Genomic DNA, 19,535 nt, shown 5'->3' on the forward strand with positions numbered 1-19,535 from the left:
TACGAGAACCACAGCTTTCAAATGGTCAGAATGTAGGACGATTTCCCAGCGACATCCTCGGACTGCTGCGTTTCAGGGAGGAAAACCTGTTTACACTCCCCAAAGGGAAACCCAGTGGAGCATTTTCTTTCAATAAAGCTTATTCTAATGAAGCGAAAGCCTCCCAGCGCTTGCACTTGTACAGAATCCAGCATTGCTCCGGGTAGAAAAGAAGGAAGGTTCCCTCAACTGTGGAATTCTCCATTAACTGCAGCAGGACATGGAATTCCACGTTAGTCAAATCCAGAACGACCTCCCCTGGAGGCTGGGAGCCGATATTTCCTGACTGGAGGGGTTAGTCTATTGGTGCATTTGCACTGGCAAACTCCATCAGTGGAGCTGTCAGAGAAATAGCTGGTCCCATTGCCATGGGGTCAGCACTACCGGCCAGTCGCACATCGGAGCCTTGGGTAAAATAAAAGGCAGAAGTTAAGAGTAGCTATCTTCTGCTTAGGGCTGGCCTTTGGGAAAATGGCACTCTGGGCCAACTTACGTTTTGGTGCCACTGGCCCCAATGGGCTCCCCACCCTCCCCTCACCCCTGCCCCTACACTGTGCCTCCTGCGCCCCTAATCCCTGCACCACCCTTCACCTCTACCCCTGCACCTCCCTCCTGCGCCCCTAACCCCTGCACAGTGCCCTCTTCACCCCAACCCTTGCATTCCCCTCCTGTGCCCCAACCCTTGCCCTGTGCCCTCTTCACCCCAACCCCTACCCTCTCCAGTGCCCCAACGCCTGCCCCCAACCCCTGCCCCTAATCCCTGAACGCCCTTCACTCCTACCCCCTGCACCTCCCTCCTGCGCCCTTAACTCCTCCACTGTGTCCTCTTCACCCCAACCCCTGCCCCTCCTGTGCCCCTAACCTCTACATCCCCTTCCTGCACCCACATGGGAAAACTGACCTGGATGCAGTGTCAGAGCAGCTGGCATCGTTGTTCGCTCCCCCACTGGCCTGCTGCTCCTTTGCCCTGTGCTGTGTGTGTGTGGGGAGCGAGAAGCAACACCAGGGCTCCCTTCATCTAGGTCACTTTCCCCACCTGGGCTGCGTAAGGAGAGGGCAGGAGAGCAGCAGCTGCTGATGCCTCAGCCCCGCCGGGGAAGTGACCTGGATGTAGGAAGGGGTGTGTGTGTGCGCGCGCGCACTCTATCTCTTTAAGAAAGCACTCAGGGTCAGGCATCTGCAGGCTTGTTCACACACAAGCAGCTGTTGCTGGACCCAGAGAGGCAGCAGCACAGAGATTCCCTCTGTCCCGTCACCCCAGCTCAGGGGAGATTGGGTAGACAGGCAGGGGGAGAGAACACCCTGATATCAGTCCCCCCCGCACAGCAGACAGGAGGACGCTCCCAGTCTGGAGTGGCCAGGGGCTCCGGGGAGAAACAGCATGGGGAGAAAACAGGAGCAGCAGCAGCTGCACAAGGCAGTGGAGCAGGGGGTAGGAGGGGCACCCCTGCTCTGGAGAAATCACCTGGCTCGGCTTTTCGTCCAACTGCCCCCCTGCAGCTCGGGTCCCTCCCCGCTCCTCCTCCAGATGCTGCTGTTCCACCAGTCCAGCTGGCTCTCAGCAGGTCAGGTGGGAATCAGGCAAACCCTGCGCAGGGTGCCCCCTTTGTCGGGCTGCCCACTCGCAGGGATGGCCCTGCTCCTGCTTATGGTCTTATAGTTGCCATACCTAATTAGTATACTGCTTATAAAAGCAGTTTTGCTTTCTGGCTTTCAAATCCATTGGCTTCACATGAACACAGTCTACGGTTCCTGAGTTCCTAAGCACCGTTTAAAAGTCTTGTCTATACAAATACAGCAAAACCCATTTATAATACAGTTGTCCCTATAGCAAGGCTCAGTTTTGTAATCTTCAGTGTGTTCCAAAAGCATTCTAAAGCCAGGTACACAGCTGGGGTCCCATCTTGACTATAAAACAGAACTGTGCTTTGACTATGTTGGAGGACACCCAGACTTGACTATATTTGTAGCATTTCAGTTTTATTATTCCATAAAGAGAATGGAGCCAGAAGAAATAGCGAGGGTAACTCACCACTGGAATGTGAAGCTTGCTTAGCGGCTTGCCATCCAGCAGGTAGGACCCTGTGTAGGTGACATATTCGGCATAACACTGGGGAGCTTGGGGAGTGATGTAGCAGAGGATTTTCCGCTTCTCTTCAATCTTTTTCCTGATCTGAAGATACTCAAAGTATGGGTTTGATCTGTCACTGTGATAGGGCTCAATGTCGTCCAGTTTTATGGCATCTACAATCGCTGCCAGTGTTTGCTGTATCATCTCTCTTGTCTGCTGGGTGGACGTGTTAATCTGCTGCTGTAGCTGCTGGCTGGAACGCTGGAACCTGCGTTTACGTGGATGTTGGGCTTGAGCATCGTCTTCCTCCGTCACTCGCCCTTTAGCACGCGTGGAAGGTGCAGAAACTGGAGGAAACTCTTTCTCAGAAGGTGCAGTGTTCTGTTTATTTTGATTGGCCAGCATTTGAGCCCTGTTCCTGGTAATTCGTTGCGGGATCTCTTCTATTTTGGGTGGTTTGGAAACTTCTGCTACTGGTTTTTGTACTGGCTCTATGGTTTCTACTGGAGTAGTCCCTTGGGGTGTCTCTGTCTGGATGGAAGAGACTTGGCTCCCACTTCGTACTGCAGCACTGTCTTGCGCGACCCCAATCTCAGCAGCGTTCGCTTGTGCCAAGCTGCTTTGAGATCCACTCTCCACTGCACAGTTTGACGAGGGCAATTCTTCATGGTTTGTTTCTGCCTCTTGTTTCTCTGGCAGAGCAAGCTCTGTTGACGCAGTCTGTTGAAAACTCTGTGCCTCGGACTCTTCTAATCTTTTCTCTTCTGGTACATTCAATGCTTCCGAGGTAGCTTCTGGTGCAATCACTTCCGGCTTTTGTTCCTCCAGCTGTGGCTCTGGTCCCACAGGTCGTAAGTTACTTGGCTGATTAAGGGGTAGCTCCTCCTGCTCACTGGAAGCTGTGACAGACACACTCACGTTTATGACCCCAGCATTTATGACTTCTGGGGCAGCTACTGGGCTTTCTTCTATCGGTGCCACTTCAGTCATTTCAGCATCTGGAACATCTTTAGCTTGGAGCGGCAATTCCGGCAACGAGAAGGGACCAAGGTCTAAGTCATCCTCTGAGTTTGTGAATGGATCAGGCCACGTTACTGGCTCTTCTGGGTTTACAGGTGCAACACTACTGTTTTCCAAATAACTGTTTTCCAGAGTGTTAACAGCCTCTGCCGGAGTTTCTGTTGGAACGCAAGGGGGGTCTAAAGGCATCTCGGGTGTTTCTTCTGGAAGAGGCTTGCAGTTATTGAAGAAAGTGTCTAATCTAGTAGGGGACATGTAAGGAGCTTGCTCTTCTGCAGTTGCCATTTCTCCTGGAACTGCTTCTTCAGCATCTTCCTTTACTTCATCAAGCCCCGGTTCAGATACTGACAATGGATAGGAAATAGGAGAAACTGGGTATGGAGAATCTGTAGAAATAAAGGGCACGGGTGCAGGATGTATTGGGTCCAGTGAACAGAATGGCTTAGGGGATTCAGGGAACCTCTGGGGAGATTTCATTAGAAGTTCTGATCCCACTGACCAGCTGACAGGGTGATCAGATGGATTACCAATTAAACTAGGAGGGATGGGAGGGTCAGGGTTTCTGGAAGGAGGATTATCCCAGTCCATATTGTTCTGCTCTGAAATACCTGAACTAAAATGGTTTTCTTCAATAGGTGGTAAAAAGGTAGACTCTGGAGGCAAAATAGAAGCAGTAGCTTGCTGCTCTTCTGTGGTATCCAAAGGCATGCCAAGATCAGGGGGAAGAGCACTTTCTACAGAAGGTGCAAGCAGCTCATCTCTATGCGAGGGGGAGGATTTTGCTTGTAAACCAGAAAAGATGCTTTCAGGTGATTGGACAACATTGCCAACAGGTGCACAATGCAAAGTTTCTACTTTAGGTGATGGAATTCCATAGTCAGGTGAATAATACCCTGGAGACATACACTGAAACTTTTCTGCAGGAACAGAAGGAAGAGGGACTTTTTCCTCCATCAAATGCTGCACTGGAGAATCATAATTTGATGTTGCCGGGACACTTTGCTGCCTGAAAAACTTGTCTCCAGCACTGAACTCATCTTCAGGGACCCTTCTTATATCAACAGAGATTGAACGATAAAGGTTTGTGGAGGGTATCGTCCTTGTTGGAGTCTGACTTGGATTGTCGGGAAGTCCACTTGAAGCATTTGCATATCTGTCAAAAAAGGATGGAGAACATGCATTCATGGACATTGTGGATATGGGCAGAGAGTGCTGAGAGTCAGCACAATCAAACATCAAATCTGTGTAATCTTCATTGCTGCACGAAGGAGTTCTTGGTGTCTGCATCACTTCTTCATAGCTTGGACAAGAAACTACGGAAGCTGGAGCTGGAACACCTGTCGGCCTGTTCTGATCTGGCCTGGGAGAAGCAGGTAAAATTTCTTTCAGCTGAGGGCCAGTTATCCAGTCTTTTGAATCTGTCCCCACAGCAAGCTGTGGCTTATTATCTGGTGACAATATAGGAGTCAGTGGACCTAGTTCTTTGAGCTTTTTGTCCTTTAGCTGAGTATCTAGTGCTAGTGGTTTCTTTGTGGTCAAATCCAGACTCCTCTTACGCATCTCTTCAGAGGTTTTAATTTTATCTTTTAATTTGGGATCTCCAGATCTGTGCCTCATCTTCTCCATTTGCTTCATTCTCTCTTTGTGTCTTTTGTGGCGCTCCTCAATTTCCAGGTCTTTTTGGCTCAGCATCCTCTCGAAGCTGGTCATCATTAGATCACCATCACCCAGAAGCTTCTCTCTAGGCCTGTTATCTTTCTTGCTACCATCTTTGGACAATGTTATTTTATCATTTCCATTACTGATCTTTAGAGACTCTGTTTTGTCTTTCTCTTGGTTTTCCTTGAGTTTCTCCTTCAGTTTGGTTTCACTAAATTTTAGGTTCTCCTCCTTTGACTTATCTTTGAATGTGATAACTTGAGGGCTATCCTTGTCTTTAACCACAGATTTTGTCTCATCTTTGTGATGTTTAAAGAATCCATCTGTATGTTTGTCTCTATGCTTTTCCTTTTCATCCTTCCATTTTTCCTTGTGTTTTTCTCTCTTCTTCTTCTCTTTGACTGTGCTGATGGTACTGGAAACATAAGTCTTTTCCTTTTCTGCCTTCTTTGAGAGCTCTCTCTCAGGATCATTTTTATCTTTCTTTTCAGAAAACAAATAGTCAATGTTTTTGTCCAGTTCTTCCTCAACCTCTGCTTTCATGCTGTAGGAAATGCCAAAAGTCTCCCCATCCACAGAGAATTCTTTTTCATATTGACTGGAATCTTTTCTGTTGCTGGAGTCTTTAAAGTCATCCATTTTCTCTTTTTTCTCTGTTTTTTCCTTCTTTGCTTTCTCTTTCTCGTGACTTTTCTTTGATGAAGATGAGGAATGCCTGTGCCTCTCCTTCTCCTTGAGTTTGTCTTGCAAGCAGGGCAAAGGAAGAGAATCTTTATACTTTTCCTCAGAGGCATCCATAAGAGAAAGGTTAGAAGACTCAAAGAGGTTGGTTAGTCCTGGATCTTGTCCTCTGTCTGTGAAGCTATCAGAAGAAATCTCACTTATTTTATCATTGGAGTCATCTCTATATTCATTGAGGGCCTCCTCCTCCAATTTTTCCAACAGGCTCTTCTCGGTCTCTCCTCCTTTTGAAGACTTCTTTTCTTTGGAATGTTCTTTATCCATCTTTTCCTTATGCTTGTTTTTTACCTTCTCCTCAGCAGCATGCTTCTTTTCAGCCTTTTCAGGGAGCTTTTGCTTGTTTTTCTTTTCTTGGGTGGAGTCTACTGAGGTTCTGTCTTTCCTGTCTTTATACTTCTCGACAGAATCTTTATCCTTCTTCTCTTTGTGTTTTTCAAAGAAACTCTTCTCTTTTTTCTCCTTCCCACCTTCTGCTAATCCTTTATCCTTTTTCTTCTCTTTATCTTTCTGTTTCTCTCCTGAATGTTGCCTGTCAGAAGAGTACTTTCTGTGCTTGTCAGCAAGATAAAGTTCCTTTTCAGCAGCCATGCTATCATCTTTTTCTTGTAGACTGTCCATTCGATGCAATTCACTCCCAATGGCCTCACCAATTTTGAATCCGCTTAAGCTGTAATCATCCTTCTCATCTTCGCTTTCATCTGTGAAGATATCTGCGATGCTGTACCAGCTTTTCTCTTTTCCTTTTTTCTCATCTCTTTTCTCAGAGAAATCCTCTCTATCTCCAGAGAAGTTTTTCTCTTTTTTCTCTTTGATATAGTCTAAAGAAGTCTTCCTTTCTTTGTCTTTGTTATGCAGATCCTTGTATTTCTCCTTAGGATCTTTTTTTTCTTTAAAACTTTTATCCAGTTCTTTGTCTTTCTGGTTTTTCTCAGCAACAACTTTTTCATTTTTCTCTTTATCTGCTTCTTTGGATTTCTCCTTATATTTTTCTGGTTTCAGTTTCTCTTTCTTTTCCTTATCAGGAGCATCTTTCTTCTCCTTATCTTTCCCTGAATGGTGCCTTTCCCCGCTTTCCACATTTTTTCCACTGAATTCAGGGTCAGATTTCTCCTTGAAGAATGTTTCACAACCATATTCTTTAAACTCATCTCGATAGGGCTCCTCTTGTTTAATTTTTATGTCCTTTCGGTCTTTACAGCTATCAGAGGAATCTTTTCTCTCTTTGTTGATTTCACCTGGATCTTTTTCCTTTCTCTCTTTAACGCTTTCTGCAGAATCTTTCCTTTTCTTGTCCTTTTCAGGCAGATAACTAGGAGTGACTTTATGCTTTTCAGTTTGGTCCTTTTTCTTCTCAGGGTTTTTGTCGACACTTTCTCTCTCTCTCTTTTTTAAGAATGTATCCTTTTCATTGCGTTTTTCATTGTATTCTTTCTTTTCCTTTGTTTTATTCTCCCTTTTCTTGTCTTTAATTTCTTCCTTCACTGTTTCTAGGATTAGTTTTGCCATGCTGTCATTTTTAATCTCCCTGAAGTCTGTTACTGGAGAATCCCAGCTATCCTCACCTTTGAAATCAAAGGATGAATCAGAAGACAAATCAGAAAACCATCTCTCTTGCTGATCATCAGAAAGGCTGAATTTTGTGTCCTCGCTTTCCAGCAATTGGCTTTTATTACTAAACTCATCAAATCCAGGTTCTTCTTTGTAAACTTTTTCTTTTTTACATTTTTCTCTCTCTTCTTTGAAGGTTTTGTCTTTCTCCAGTTTAGTAATTTTCTCCTCCTTCAGATCATTCTTCTTTTCAGATTTTGACTGCTTTTCCTTTGATTTTTTCTTTCTCTCTTCCTTGTGTATTCTAGGTTTCTCCTCTTTGGGAGACTTTTCCTTTATGGGTTTTTCTTTACTTGACTTCTCCTCTCTGAAAAATTTGCTGATGTCTTTATTCCCCTCTTTGACTTTTTTTAATGATTTCTCCTCTTTGGAGGCTTTTCCAGTCTCATCTTTAAACAACCATTCCTTCTCCTCTGATTTACTTTTCAGTAGCTTTTCTTCCTTTTTACAGTGTTCTCTCTCATGTTTTAACACTTTTAATTTATTTTCACTTGGACTTTCAGTCTCTATCAAACCCTTGTCAGGCTTTTGCTTAGAGTCCTCATATTCAAAGGAAAAAGTTTTGATTATTTTAATGTCTTGGCTGACTGGGCATTGTCCCTTCTCTTTGTTTTTATGTTTATGTTTTGTTTTATGTTTTTTAACAACCTTTCCCTCCTTATCCAGCTTTGGAATTGCTCCGTCCACGTTGGCATGGAATGAATTCTTCTTCTCAGAGACAGTATTGTGAGAGTTATTTTTCTTTTTGTGCTCCTGCTTCTTTCTCACTGGCTTTAACGACTGTAAACTGGAATCCTCAGACGTATAGTCTGACTCACTTGTCAGTCTCGTCCTTGTGGAGTCCGATAAGGAACTGACATCTGACCATGCTGGAGAAGATATGGTTTTCCAGTTGTCTGTCCTCCAGTGCTTGGAGTGCTGGTCTGTAAGATTAGGGTTATGTTTCTGTGAAGCTAAACTCCCATGAGAAGAGGTGGAAGAGGCAGACAGAGAGTTGAACAAGGAGGATTCCTTTAGCACTAGCCTAGAGTCCTTTACACAGCTAGAGCTTTGCACAGAGTCTCTATCATCCTCCTCACTCTCCAAATTTTCACTCTCTGATTCAGAGGAACAAAATTTGTCATTTTTTTTGCCAAACCGAACCTCTTTGCTCTTTGTCTCCTTTTTCCGCTTCTTTTTGACTTTATTCTTCTCCTTCTGTTGCTTGGTGTTGGAGGGCTCTCGAGTCTTGCTGCTGGGCAGTATCGAGTGAGTCGATAGTCTCAGCTTCTCGCCAGTCCCCACAGCTACACTGGTATCCTCTTCATCTGACGTGTCTGACAGGATGCGATGGGCAGGTTTCTTTGGTGTAATTGTGTTATTTTTAGTATAGGTTTTTACTTCCATTTTGGGTATGGAAATAAAACTGTTTGCTTTAGTCTCTTTCCTGTAATCCTTTTTCAGCAAATGCTTGTCATCGACGGGCGGGACTCTGTCCTGCTCATCATCTTCATCAAATTCATATTCATCCTTTACCGGTGTGATTGTTGTTTTGGGGGGCTCTTGACTCTTTGTCTTATGTTTCAAGCCTTTTTCAAACTCAGAGTCTGTGTTATTGCCATCAACGGAGCTGGAAGGTGCAAATGAAGGGGCGTCCTCCTCCTCTGAGCTCTCTGTGGGGAAAAAACAGCACAAAGCATTAGCCCTGTAGGTTGTTTTCAGGAGAAATATGCATTCTTCAGGCCTCCCCTGAAATCCCAAGCTAGCAGTCTCCTTGCACCCCACACACTGAACACACCAGACTTCTTAGCTGAGCCTAGAGGGAGCTTAACATTCTTTTGGAAAGAATACCCAAGTAGTTTTAAAACTACGTAGGATGCACTCGGAGTGGGCACAGCTCTAACACACAAATGGGCTGTAGACCAGGATTCTCTGGGAGGAGCAGTGGCATGCAGTGCCTCTCTTGAACTATCTTGAGCTAACTAAGAAGCTGCCCACCCAGTGCAGGCATTGCAGCTATTAGTCATAACTTCATCACCTCCATGCTAGACTATAGTTATTTAGTGGAGCACTGTCTGGAAGCTTCCACAAATGCAGAATACAGCACCTTGCTTTCCCGGGGGTATGCTGTAATGAATACACAACAGGTATGCAAGAATTTCTACACTGGCTTCCAGGTGCAAGTCAAAATGCTGGCGACAGTCTTTGAACCCTAAATGATATGGGACCCACTTACTTGAGGGCCTGGCCTCTCCTCCTACATCCCCAGTTGTGGTAGGTGGAAACATGTAGGATGCTTTTAGCAGTAGGCTCCTACGACAGAACTCTCCAGGATGAGTGGCAGAGCTCTCTGAGCAAAGGGTAGGTTTTCTAAGGATCTGAACATCTTGGCTGTGCACTGAGTTGGCTATTCCAGGAGCATGTAGGCGTTCTGGGGCTATTATAACTGCTTTTGTGGTAGCAGGTTGCCACTATGGTGATAGCCTATTATCCCAACACCCACACAGGTCAGCATCTCACCTGTTGAGCTCTCTTCACTAGAGGGATAGGTGGTCTTTCCCAGGAGTAGATTCACCATGGTGGGGGAATTAGCGACTTTTAAAGGCGTCTCTCCCTTCCTGTTGCTTTGATGAGGGTTCCCTCCGTAATGTAACAACAATTTTACCACCTAAAAATGAGAAAAACTTCAAAATCTCAGTATGGTTCCATTGCGAAGGAAGTTGTTTCAGTCCCCATCACTTCTGTGGGCTGTTCAGACAGACAAGCAGGAAAGAGGTTAGTTTGAGGTCAGAGCTGGCTGGTCATCCTGCCCCCTGTCACCCAGTGACATGGACACAGTGATTGAAATGAGGGACAGAGAAAATGGCAGGACAGATTTACGGGGGGAAATGCAAACCTGTATTCTGGTAGCAAGCTCCACCCTACAATTCCAAGGACTCTGACACGAAGTGGAGAAACTAGCACAACATGTAATAGCACAGGGGTTGGAGAAAGAGTCTCACATGGAAAGATGCAACATGCCAGTCCGTGAAATGAAATGAAACAGCAATTGCCTATACAGATACGACTTAAAGCACAGGAAAATCAAACTCATTTATTTGTAACAAATCACTAAAAAATGGCTACTAAATCCAGCAAGAACCAACCTTGAAATGCCCATTATTAGCTGCATCATGCAGCGGGGTGTCGTCATCCAACCCCTTTGTGTTGACTTCCGCGCCGGCAGCAAGCAACTGCTTTGCAACATCATAGTAACCCCGGTTACATGCCTCGTGCAATGCTGTCCAGCCTGCAAGCACACAAACACTCATGACGTGGGCAACTAATTTTTACGGTTGATAATTATGAACAGTGTCACAGTAACCAAAATAGATGCTGCTGGCTGCTAATATGGCAGCTTGCCTGCAGCTCTGCCTGCTGACACGGAGCTCTTCTAACCAGCCAGCACACGGCACAGCAGGACCTGCGTGGCCAAGACCGCCTGCCCAACACACCAGCAGCTCTGCTTTGGAAAGCAACTTTTTTGCCAGCCTGACATCTGGTACTTGAGTCCATCCAGCTTTTCTGTTTGGCAACATAAGGTGCTACAGCCAATTGTCCTGTAGAACTTCATGCCACTCAGTGAACTCCAAAAGCAGAGAACGTTTAGTGAATGAACTCAAAGGGCGGCTGATACCTCATGGTGCTCTGCTCTCATTAGATTAAATTGTTTCTCTCTCCTCTAACTCTTTGATAGGAGGAAGATTGTCACTCAGTCAGGACTGGGGTTTAGGATTCATCTGGTCATACAGCGTATCCCCTAGCTGAACTCTCAGCATACGGGTTGTCTGCAACATTTCCACAGCAAGCAACTGTGACATCACAAACAGGACCATGACTTCTGGAAGGGACTAAGCGTGGAAGCAGATGAACTCTGCAGAAACAAAAGCTCCTATTCTCAAACAAACCTCTGAAGAATGAGGGAAAGAAATGTAAAAATTTCTATCATACATGGGCAGCAGATTGATTTCTAAGCAGAATCTGTTTCGAAGTTTCCCGGCAGGTGTGCACTACTCCTTGAATATTCTGCTGATAGCATTGGTGAGCCTTTCAGAACCCTCCCTTTGTACTATTAAAAAGGGGTATCTGTGATTGAAATTACTCACAACGAACACTGATGTTAAACATTTAGAGCTCAAGAATAAGCATATCTACTCGCTACATTTAAAAAACTACTTTAAAAGAATGTTATGGTCAGAAAGTCAAGCACTCAAAAGCTAGGAAATGCCAGAATTAAGGTTGTCCGTGCAACCTTAATTCAGCCCTCCTGTGCGTATAATTACGATTAAGGGTAAGATTTTGTCATGGAGGTAAAGAATGTCATTGATTCTGTGACCTTCAGAGACCTTGTGATATTTTCCAGCCCTGGGGTGGTGGGCCAGAGCTCCCAGATGCTGCAGGCGGCTGCCACAGTTCTGAGCCGCCAGGGATGAGGAGTGTTGGACTTCTCCCTTCCGCAGTGGGGCTCAAGCTCTCTTACTCCCCTCCCCCTCACTCAAGCTTCAGCCCTCCCCACCATCAGCACCATTTTGTCATGGTTATCTTTAGTAAAAGTCAGGTAGTAAAAGTCAGAGACAGGTCACGGGCTTCCGTGAACTTGTTTATTGCATTTGAGTCAGAGAGGTTCCTCCTCCACACTGCTTGGGCACCAGCAGAGGGAATACTGAGAGCACAAGAGAAACAGGCTCCCTGTTCTCAGTTCTGGTGCCACAGTTGACTCCCAAAAGCTTAAAGGAGCAACTGCAGGAAAAGTCCTGCTCAGCTTCTACAATTCTGGGATGGAGCATGCTCAAGTACAGATGGAATGGTCTCAGAATTCAGTGGCTAAACTCTAATCAGTCTCTACTGAGCATGTGCAAACTGAGATTTTTCAGATTTATAACGCAGCCTAACTTGGGCAGTTTTACACAGGGATAGCAAGAATTTTTTCAGCATGTGCAAAATAATGTATTTCCCTTAATCTCATTCTTAAAAACAGCTGAACTTAAAATAAAAACAAAACAAAAAACAAAACCCAGCCTAAGGCAAACTCCTGACATGGAAAATTTCAGCACAAATGGCTCAAATTTGACTAAGTTATACTAAGCAACTGAAAACAGGATCTTATAATAGGAAGTGTTGGGCAAGCTTAACTACAGGTTTTGTTACCCGCTCTATCTATAATCCCAGGGGTACCCACTAAGGTGACCAGATGTCCCGACTTTATAGGGACAGTCCCGATTTTTGGGTCTTTTTCTTATATACACTCCTATTACACCCCACCCTAGTCCTGATTTTTCACACTTGCTGTCTGGTCACCCTAGTACCCACACTGCACCTGTTCACAGGCTTTGCTGGGTCACACTGAATGATTATAAAACAAAGCAAATCACTGCACCTGCCTCCATCTTTCATGAGGATCTAAGACTTGCTAGGACTACAGATTCTAGTCTGCAGTGCTCCATCCTCATCGGGATGGACATTGCTCAGACCAGAATGAAGCACCTCATGCTGAGACTCTCCATTCCATTGCACCACCCTAAGCTCATGGTTCATGCCACAAGGCATAAATGCCTGGGGTTAGGAAAATTTCCTACGCACAGGTCATTCTATAACTGGCCATTACAGTGTCTGGTACCGGACACTTTCAGTCTAGAGATGGGATACTGGACTCAAGGGACTCTGGGTCTGATGTGGCCTGGCTATTCCTATATTTATTAAAGGCGAGGTGAGATACGGGGCATATACAAATCCACTGACTGCACTCTAGGCTCCTGGCTTATTAATACAGATCACTGAACTGCAGCTGGGCTTGCTACCTGCAAAGTCCTTAACGTTGACATCTGCGCCCTCAATGATGAGTTCCTTGATGCGCCGGGCATCTCCTCGGATGGCAGCTCTATGCAGCCGAGTCTCTCCACGCTCATTTCTCTTATTTACTTTATCTTTGGTTTTGGAGGCAGAGTTAGGAGTTCCCTTCTGACACACTGTAGACTGAGAGGGATGCTTTGGTGTTGTATCTACTGCATGGAGAAGAGAAATACAGTGAAGAACTGCAATTCAAAGGAAAACCAGAGCCCCTCAGAGGGAGCTGTTGCAATACTTTTAATCCAGCAGTTGCACTGAAGCACTGACTGGAAGGCACTCAGAGGTAACTGATCCTCTGAACCAGATGTGGAGACAGAGGAAAGCCTGTGTATGTATAATACAGATATAAATTGTAGGCTGTGCTGAAGCACAGACTGGAGAAGGGTGTAGTAACACTTGTACAGATTATAGACAATCCTATGATTTCAGAAAGGGCAAAGGGTCTCCTCATACCCAAAAGTCTTACTTCCAAAGGGAAGTGACAAAGTAACCTTCCCCATGTGCCTGTGAGGGGGTAACTGCCTGGAAGGATAGTGCACACACTTCTTGGGAGAAGCCCTGAATATTCTGAAATTCACTTACTATCAAGTGAGAGTGACTTGAAACTAGATTCACATTAAGAATGACAGCAACAAAAATAAGGTCCCTAGATAACTCCACCGTTCTGTATATAAGACAGAAGGATACATAGACAGATCATATAACACATATAAAACCCCACAGGAGCCCACATTGGCAACAGATACTACAGCATATTGAAATATTAATTCCATGTTAAAAACACTTACTACATTAGGTCTAAAATTACAATACACCATGGTTAGCAGAGTCTAGTTCTTTTACATAAGGAGGAGCATTTAAGAATCCCAGAGATAATCATGCTCTCCCTTTTACTCTCAAAAACATCTTATTACTCAATCAACATATTAACCTAGCAGAAAACTTGGAGCTCTGACATATGCTAATGATCCCGGTAACTAAATTAGTTCTGAGATCTTTAGTGCTAACTAAACAGCATCTAATGCCTTCTGCACCTATCTGTCCAACATTCTATAATCATTTCAGAATGCAATAAAGGGACATTTGCCTAAATTGGGGTAGGGAGCTGTAGCTTGCATGAAGTGATATTAGGTGAAGATGGAATATTTGGCAGGAGTGAAGCATTTGCATCCCTTAAATTCATTTCCAGACTCTCATACTATAGTCTTGAGGCAGAAGAATTATGCTACCAACATTATAAAACATGTCCTGGGTGCCAGGTAGACACCACTGGTACACATGCTCAACTGTGTCTATTTTGTGACCATGGTTGTTGTTTATGAATAAGCAGAAGCATACAGAGTCCCATTAAATATGAGCTCAGACACATCCACCCACGCCTCACTTTCAGCTCTCACCTGGGCTATTTGCAGATTCTTCTGCTGTCATCTGCATAAGAAGGGCGACTTGCTGGCGCTCAGAGAGTGGGTAACCAGCCCTGATTCCTGAAAGCCCCATTCCAAACAGCAAGCCAGGCTTCCTAGTGGCAGGCTCCTTTTTAATCCTCTTCCGTTCTGGACCCTGCTTTTCTGTGATGCAATCAGAGACAGAAAGGGAAGGGGAAGGTTTCATGCTACGGACATTTCCACAACTGAAATTCACATTCATTTTTCAGACAAGTGCTGTTAGTAGCTTTCCCCATTCATGTCAGTCGTCTTCTTCGTATGGCCGATGTACATGTCGAGCAACAACTATAATTTTACATTTAGATGGTGAAGCCAGACAATTGCGTCTGATAACTCATGTCAGTGTCTCACCGAGTATAATGAAACGACTGGTGAAAAAAACCTGGGTTAGAAGCACTGGCCTTTGCCAGCACTGATGCTCTTGGACAGACACCCTCATTCAGAACCGTTAAAAGCCATGGCACTGAAGCACACACCTCACTGGCTGCCGGAGAGCCCTGCAACACCTAGGTACAGTGGAATATCGCCGAGTGGAGGACCCCTTACCTCAGCATTGCTGGCAGTGGGTCACTTTGCTGGCAGTCTAGCAGTTTCCTAACAGGTTGGTTTTTTTGTTTTTTTTTAATATTTAGATTCTCTTCTCCCCCACCCCCACCCCCACCACAAGAGGGGGGAGAATGAACGCACACGGAGGCCAACTGTCAGTACTGTACCTTCCGTCTTGCTTCTAGGAACCTCCATTTCATGCCATGGTGCTTCGAGGAGCGTACCAGCCTTATACCACCACAGCATGGACTGAACTGGAGGCATCTAAAAGCAGCAACAGAAAGTGCTAACAAGATACATTGTAACAGCTCTGAAATGTCGCCATCTCATCCCCTTCAGCTACCGTAGGTCCTGTACTGCTCATCGGAACCGGTACAAAATATCATGTCAGTCCCCACGATACTGTGTGTGTAAAACAATGCAGGGCGGATGCCCTCCTTCCAATGTTACAGCAGACTGTCAGCCTCCCTGGGTGACTTCCCGTTTACAGCATGTTCCTGCATCCCCTCAGGGACATTCTTATGTGCTTATTCAGCCGGGTCCCTTCCCCTACCTACCTCTGTGAAAACAACGGATAGGGAGGGAAGAAACTCTTAAGAACAGTTTTTCGCTCCAAGTAACTAACTGATCTAGCTGCAGACAACTCCTGCTGGGAGGAATGAGGGTGCTGCCCCGAGCCAATGTTTGTTTGTGACCTACAATGTGTGTAGGGACAACGCTAAACCCAGGCCTCTCACCACATCGCCCAACACTGCTCTCACCCGCAAGCGTTACATCCTAGAGATAGCCAGTGAGAACTAGACCCTGAAAGTATTATGGGATTTGCTACCTCACTCTTGCTTCTTTTAGCTCATATGTACACCACACCTTCCTGAATATACAGCTTCTCTTCCGCAGTTTTCTGATTTCCCCTTAGGAAACACCAATCTTTTTCCCATTCGCCCAGAATTAACATGTATTCCTGTTCACTTCCTGTACTGACACTCCTGTTAGCAGAAGTCTGAGATGGCACAAGTCTGACTGTGTGCTCTCTGTTGGGTCTGCAGAGCAGCATGCAAGACACTACAAGCCCCTCAGACAGAGATGTGGGGTTTGAGTTTATAATCTCAATGTGACAGTTTAAGAAATAAAAATTAGGTTTGTCTGGCCAAGATGTCCCAGCTGATCCTATTTAATTTATGTAAAAAAAAAAAAAGAATAAAATAGATAGCAACAAGAAGAGACATCAATTCCACAGAGAGAAATACTAAAATAAACTCCCACAAAACCAAAACAAACTCCAACACTGTCCTAGATCCACAGTGCAAGAACAAAAAAACAAGATAAAGGGGTGAAAGGAGAAGACAGGGACTCGCCACACATCCCTATAAACAATCCAAACATTAACATACTTCTGTGATTTAAAACTAATTATAAGAAGTGCTGTACATATATGATCTAAGTCGAATTCCGAAAGACCCATAAAGGGCCATTTATAGAAAAAGCAGATAACACCTATCCAATATCTGGCAGATGCGGACGAATGGTTCCCACAGCTGTATCCTCACAAACTGCCCTCAAATTTTATGTTGAATTCATGCTAGGGAGATTCTGCTTCAGAAATCTAAACATTGAAATAGTGATTAGTTGCACTGTAGTCTTGAAATAAAAATGTAAAGCCCCTGATGAATTGCCCACAGCTTTGCTGGTTAAATAGAATCTGCACTACTTAACTGATCGTATTCACTTCTCAAAGGAGTCAGCTAGGGAGAAAAAGTCTTTTTACGTAAGGGAATACCCTTCTTAACTCTTGCAGTTGGCTGGACAGCAATACCCCATCAGGCAGTGCTAGCCAGTAGGGGATACACCTTTAGGATACTTGCAGAAGTTGTGGTGGAATCTGAGGGGGGGAGGGGGTATCTAACATAGCAACTCTGGAAGTATCCCGTTCCACAAGGATAGGAACTCCCCAACATATCTACCTCAGCACCTTTATTTAAATTTAATAGTTTTACAATACTTTGAGACTTCACCCTGTACCAGCTCTCTGCCAGCTGGCACACCAAGAATCGTAGTATTGTAGTTTAGTATGAGATTTCCCTCCCACCCATCATTCAGCAGTTTTAAACCAGTGGTTCTCAAACTATTTACCATTGTGGGCTGCATCCAGATATACCTGGATGGCCCTGAGGATGTCATAGGCGGCAGCTGTGTGCTGACTGGGCTGCAAGTAGCCCATGGGCCGCAGGTTGAGAACCACTGTCATTTAAACAAACTGATCCTGCCTTTCATATAAATCAATTACCTAATCCACATAACACATATACAATAGGAAGGGAATATATAGTTTTTAAAACACATTCTACTTTGCTGAAAACATTTATAGCAAGTTTGAGAATCCCCAGCAAGCTTTATGAGGGTTGTTAAAACCCTCAAAAACAGGGTTACAAACCATTAAGTGGTCTGCAATACCATGTAAGAAACCTGGGTCCAGGTGCTTACTCAACAGACCAGAAAAGAATGGGAATATTACAGCATCCTGTCCAGTCCTCCTTGGCCACAGGCACAGAGATGGAGATGCAGAATCTTGAAGCAGAGAGTCAAGAGCAGGAAGTGGGAGTCAAAGTGGGTTTCCAGTGGACTCGCTGAGAGACTTACACATAGCAGTTTGTAATATCTGTATCAATACTTTCTATGGCATTAGCTTTATATAATTTGAGGAGCATTATCAAAAAGCCAACCATTAGTGAGGGCCTAGGCCAGCATTCCAATATGCCCAGAGAGTCCAGTGTCAAGCTTTTTGTATAAGCTCTGAGACCCTGGGCACTCATGAGACTATACTGCTGTACAGCCTTCCCTGCACAGCTTTGCCAATGCACTTTCCTCCTAACCTGAAACAGTCTGGGCTCCCCTGAGCAGACCACCATATTTAACTCCTCCTAACCATTCTGTGGCTTTGGGATAGGAACAACGTCCACATCAGACTAGAGTGAGATCCCCCAAACTATTTATCAGTGTGAACTCAGGCCTCCAGTGCAGATGAAATGCTAGTTCTTTAACCCATCACGTTGCCCGAGATCGGTTTGTCTTGTTTAGCTTTAAAAGGATACTGTCAACTTAATCTAGTCAACTTCCAAAAGCATGTTACAAGCAGTTTTTCTTGGGACTCTGCCCCACATCCCTTTGCTGATTTTTGTGGTTTTACCATCACATTTTCCTGTCGGTAAAGTCTCATTCTCTCTCCTCTGTTGCTGTATAAAACCAGTCACAAAAAAAACCAAGGGAAACTGATTGGCCAGCTAACCTGTACAGGGGAATGAGTGAAAGTGACTAGGCAAAAAGCAAATAAGTTGGAAAAATACAGAAATATTTTCTCTCTAATCTTTTTTTCAGTTACAGACATATTAAGTGTCCCATACAACAATAGTGGGTGAAAAAAAATGATTTGTACGTTGGCATGTCCCTTTAAATTAAAAAGTTGCCACACAGTCCCTGAACCAAACAGGCACATACTCGACAGACCCGAACCCGGGAACCATATGTTCCTCACTCTTGCTGTGTTGAGAGTTATGAATCAATTAGAAATTGAGATGTTTCTCTTATTTTTTAACTTTGCTATCTGACCCAGTGTAACACCCACCCACCCACCATCACGGAGTGTCCAAAAAAAAAAAAAAAAGGTAATAAATAAACTGGGGTTCCCCGCAAATCAATATGGAGCATTTACAGTGGCGGGAGGAATGGATCACCTGTCTTGTGTTCAGCACAGAGTTTACAAGATCAAATTTAAATACAAAATCATCTGTTTAAGTTCTCCACTTTCTAACCGGGCTATGTTCAGATACTGGCTAACTACTGGTTTCAGAGTAGCAGCCGCGTTAGTCTGTATTCGCAAAAAGAAAAGGAGGACTTGTGGCACCTTAGAGACTAACCAATTTATTTAAAATTTGTTAGTCTCTAAAGTGCCACAAGTCCTCCTTTTCTTTTGGCTAACTACTGACTTCTCTCTATGTAGCTCAACAGCGACATTTTGATCCACTCAGACACAGAGGAGACTGTTGCATCACTAATGCTGTGTATGCCAGTGTACTTCTAGCGGTGGTGGTGATCCAAGAATAACCTAAGTTACATAACATGATTCCCTGTAATGTATCCCAAGACAAATTAGATTATCTATCTGGACGGTGGCAAGGGATTCTGGAAATGGAAAACTGTTGAAAAACTGAAAGGTTTTTAGATTATAAATTATTGCTAAAATGACCTTGCTAACCCTGGGGCGTGGCATGTTCCAGCTGCAAAGTCTGCTACTATCAAGGGATGCACTGGAAACCTCTGGTGCAAAAATGATTAACATCAGAATTAGACTGCAAGCAGTAACTAAGAGATAACAGGTTAGGCATTTCACACCACCCTGGAAACAGTTATACATGACAAACCAATGCAATCATTTCCAGCCTGTTTGGATTCTGACCATCAGGCCATACTAAAGCATTGAGACCAATCCACAAAGCAAAACAATTATTAAGACTGTCATATCTATCTAACCCATCTCACTGGGTCTG

The 19,535-nt window shown here is 44.5% G+C and overlaps 1 protein-coding gene across 4 annotated transcripts in view; it reads right to left on the minus strand.

Moving 5' to 3' along the window:
* ANKRD11 (ankyrin repeat domain containing 11) overlaps positions 1 to 19,535 on the minus strand; it is a 233,609-nt gene that overhangs the window by 9,266 nt on the left and 204,808 nt on the right. For 2 of the 4 annotated variants that reach the window (XR_007352352.2, XM_048817183.2), the window contains exons 5-9: positions 14,401 to 14,571; positions 12,955 to 13,158; positions 10,264 to 10,406; positions 9,638 to 9,785; positions 2,072 to 8,790 (exon numbers count right to left, since the gene is read on the minus strand). Coding sequence is in view for 3 of the 4 variants with exons in the window: in XM_048817183.2 (XP_048673140.2) it covers positions 2,072 to 8,790; positions 9,638 to 9,785; positions 10,264 to 10,406; positions 12,955 to 13,158; positions 14,401 to 14,571 (7,385 nt within the window). In the remaining variant the exon portion in view is untranslated. Of the gene's footprint in view, positions 1 to 2,071; positions 8,791 to 9,637; positions 9,786 to 10,263; positions 10,407 to 12,954; positions 13,159 to 14,400; positions 14,572 to 15,161; positions 15,259 to 19,535 lie in introns of all 4 variants that reach the window. The other 2 variants (XM_048817185.2, XM_048817184.2) reach the window with 2 other exon arrangements.

The sequence above is a fragment of the Caretta caretta genome, chromosome 12 (genome assembly GCF_965140235.1).
Source record: "Caretta caretta isolate rCarCar2 chromosome 12, rCarCar1.hap1, whole genome shotgun sequence".
In the NCBI taxonomy this organism is placed as follows: Eukaryota; Metazoa; Chordata; order Testudines; family Cheloniidae; genus Caretta; species Caretta caretta.